Source organism: Mustela nigripes, chromosome 12 (genome assembly GCF_022355385.1).
Source record: "Mustela nigripes isolate SB6536 chromosome 12, MUSNIG.SB6536, whole genome shotgun sequence".
NCBI lineage: Eukaryota > Metazoa > Chordata > Mammalia > Carnivora > Mustelidae > Mustela > Mustela nigripes.
Window position 1 is genome coordinate 156,601,168 of NC_081568.1, and position 3,755 is coordinate 156,604,922.

General features: G+C 35.4%; 1 protein-coding gene across 1 annotated transcript; it reads right to left on the minus strand.

The window, feature by feature from the left end:
* Window positions 1–245: 245 nt before the first annotated feature.
* Window positions 246–1,010, minus strand: LOC132027676 (vomeronasal type-1 receptor 90-like). The gene has a single exon (XM_059416433.1). It carries the CDS (start codon window positions 1,008–1,010, stop codon window positions 246–248), a length of 765 nt encoding a protein of 254 aa, XP_059272416.1.
* Window positions 1,011–3,755: the final 2,745 nt, after the last annotated feature.

Consider the following 3,755-nt stretch of genomic DNA (forward strand, 5'->3'; position numbering starts at 1 on the left):
AAGCTTCTTAACAGTATACTTCAAGGAGAAAGACAATTTTTTTTTGCACCAAAATCAAAGAGAATCAAAACGAAAAGAGTAAGATCTATGATACTGAAATAAAACACCATAGTGGATTCTAAGCTAAAGGAGTCACATTGTTATTGGCAGCATGCTTCTGGGTATTTAGATACAATTAAAAATGTTTTCCCACATATTTTTTAAGGGATGGAAGAATAATTCATTTTGTTCAGATTTTTCCATTATTAACTATTAAAAAATTGATGGCATTTCCACTGCATATATTGCAGAATATTTCTGATCTTTTTATGAGAACTGATTAACACCAAAGGACTGACAGTGGCATAGACATTGACCAAAAGCTTCTGGACTCCCAGGATGACAAAGTTGTTGATCCACGACAGGGCTGAGAAAGACAAGATGGCAAGGTTCATCCAGTACATGACCACAAAGAGACTCACCAGCAGCAGGAGGGTCTGGATGGCCCTTCTCTCTGGGGAGAGTCTTGAGGAAAGGCTGGTGCTGTGAAGGTACTGGCATAGCCTCTGATGCCTGCACAAGAGAATCACCATGTATGCACTTGAGAGCAGCATGACTCCTACAAAGAAGACATCACTGGAAAATATCAGAGTGAGAAACATTCCTCTGATGATGGAGTTCATGGGGGAAAGTGAACAGTGTTCAGTGAGAACCAGTAGTTGGGTCTGGTTCATGCTGGAAGAAGCCACAGCATAGATGATCAGGTAAGTATTGGAGCACAAGCTGAGGGACCATGAGGAGACCAAAATGTGGATACTGTAACTTGTGAGTTTCTGTTTGAACCTGGCCAACCAGGAGGTGCTGGGACTGATGGTGACAGCCTGGAGCACATTCAGTAGGCAAGTTGTACTGATAGAGAGACCCCTCATGACCCTGTTGAGGTAGAAAAATGCCTTGCACCTGAAGTCATTCTGAGAGTCCAGTGACTCAAACAGGTGTGGAGACAACAACAGCAGTACAGTGAGGAGCATCACTATGTGGTTGAGGGCCAAGTGGCAAGTGATCAGGTCAGTGAGCTTAAGCCTATGTTCCAAAAATATTGTGAAGATGTGGGACAAAATGAGAAAGGAGTTGGCTGAGATTCCAGTGATGGTTTGAAAAAGAAAGGCCGTTTTTAATGATAACATAAGTGATGGTCTTCATGGAATGGAGAAGACAAATTTTGCATATCTGGGAAAAAATGAAACAATAAATGTGACATCATCAGCATTGATATTCTTCCTTCAGTAGTCAGAATCATCACCCATCATCATTTTTATTTTATTGTATACATTTTGATTAACACTATGTCGTATACTTTTTGCAAGTGCTGTCTCAGCATTATTTGGTAAAACAGGTATGTTATGTGTACATGCAACACCAACACGTCCACAGTCCTGTCTGAATAAGATGCCTTTATCAATGCGCCTGTTGCGCCTGGGCTCACCTCTTCAGAAAGCATTTATTACTATTCTACATTTACTCACTTATACGTAGCATTCATAACAGTGATGGACATAACATCACTTAAAGGTATTTATGCAAGAAGCAGAATCTGAACTACAGAGAACACACTGATGGTAACCAGAGGGGAGGTAGGTGGTGGGTTGGGTTTAACAGGTGATGGGGATTAAGGAGTGCACTTTTGATGAACATTGGATGTTGTACAGAAGTACTGAATCATTATGTTATACACCTGAAATAATATTACATTGTATGTTAACTAATTTTAATCTAATAAAAAATTAAATGTATGCAGCAGAACTGAATATATTAATATTATATATGCACATATATAAAAGTCACGTGGTCTTTTGTATAAGTTGAATATTCTCTTTTGATATAATAGAGTTTGAAAAATATACATCCTCATCTTTTAAAACATACCGACTTTTAGATTTGTATTATTTTATGAACAAATCATTTGTGTAAGAATCTTTGCACACTGCCTGCTGTAGTTTTGAGTATACTATTTCTGTAACAAATTTTCCTGCTTATTGTTTTATTAATATATCAATCAAAAGTGTCACTTTTCTCATTAATCTCATCATATTATATGAACAGCACTATAAGGCCTATGATCAAACATCAACAACATTAAGTGACTATGAGAATTGCAGGTGAAGAGACAAGAAAGTGATAAGTGGTTCAGGGACAATAGGTGGCAACAAGAGAAATACATCTGGCAATCTCAGAAAAGGAAAATACTTGTTCCATTGATACTAGTTCCATGAAAAACACTTTCTGAAATACAAACTTCTAACAAAAAACATATGATAAGCATGCCATTATTGAGTAAGTTAAATGCATCTGGTATTCTTTGGCAATTGATCTTAGGGTTGAGTGAAGGCAGAAGCCAATGCTTGATATCTATACTTTTAAGACATGTAATTCTCAGTTTTCATGGGAAACAGTGTGAGAAGGAAAATAATCACTGCAGAAGTAAGAGAAAAAATAGAGGAGAAGCTTGATCAAAAATCACATAGAAAAAATTTTAGAAAAAACCCTAAAAATCCTTTGGTGCTGTGTGTTTTTGACCATCCCTACTAAGAGGATGCCAGCAAAGTATAACAGCATTTTATTCTAAAGTCATGTGGAGTATTTTAAGATTGTGACCCTCTTCATCACAGTAATAACAAGAGTCACATCAACTGTGTAAAATATTAACATGGATGGATATTATAAATTTGAACAGTGGATTTGGAGAAACAGCCTCTCTTCTTTTAAATGCTTATCATAATCAAAGTTCCTCTTTTCTGACATAATCCATAATCCTGTGTGAAAATCAAATTTTATTTTAGATAAATTCATTTTTCAAATTTAAAAAGTTTCTAATGGTTTTCCACTTTTCAACTTCAAAAGTAATGATGCTCTCATGGATCATGAATGGAAAATCATCCTCGTCACCATTTTATTTTCTTTTCTATGTTCAAGCTATTCTGATTCCATTCTATCTTCTGTTTTAAAGAGCACACACACCATGTAGAAGAAGTTATCCCAAATGTATTCATATAATGTTGTTATGAATTTCAATGATAAAATTGCAATTTACTTGTCACATTTGTGACTACATGACTTAATAAACAGGTAACACTGAAAAAAAAAACCCAGGTAACTGTTTTTTTGTTTATATTAATTTTTGTATTTTCAGCATAACAGTATTCATTATTTTTTCACCACACCCAGTGATCCATGCAATCCATGCCCTCTATAATACCCACCACCTGGTACCCCAACCTCCCACCCTCCCGCCACTTCAAACCCCTCAGATTGTTTTTCAGAGTCTATAGTCTCTCATGATTCACATCCCCTTCCAATTTCCCCCAACTCCCTTCTCCTCTCTAACTCCCCATGTCCTCCATGCTATTTGTTATGCTCCACAAATAAGTGAAACCATATGATAATTTTGAACTTTCAGAAGAAAGGGTGAGGACGCAATATTTAGAGAATCTTTTTTATTACAAGGTGATGTGATGTCTTTCAAATTTGGCAAATTATTACTCTGTTCTCACTAAACTATCTTGCCAAAACTAATATACAGGAAATTTTATTTTTTAGTTTAAATAAAAAAAAGATGAAATAACTAAGCCAAATTTATTTTTAGAAAGGCTTTGTTTGAACTTGATATCATGCAGGATATTATAAGCATTCTTATAATACGTATGAATAATTATGATATTACATGCTATTCATTAATTTTATAAAGATTTGATTAATGACAGAAACAGATTTTTCAG

Bases quoted from the DNA above. Each gene is read 5' to 3' on its own strand.
- LOC132027676 (XM_059416433.1), bottom strand. From the start codon at position 1,010: ATGCTCCTCACTGTACTGCTGTTGTTGTCTCCACACCTGTTTGAGTCA.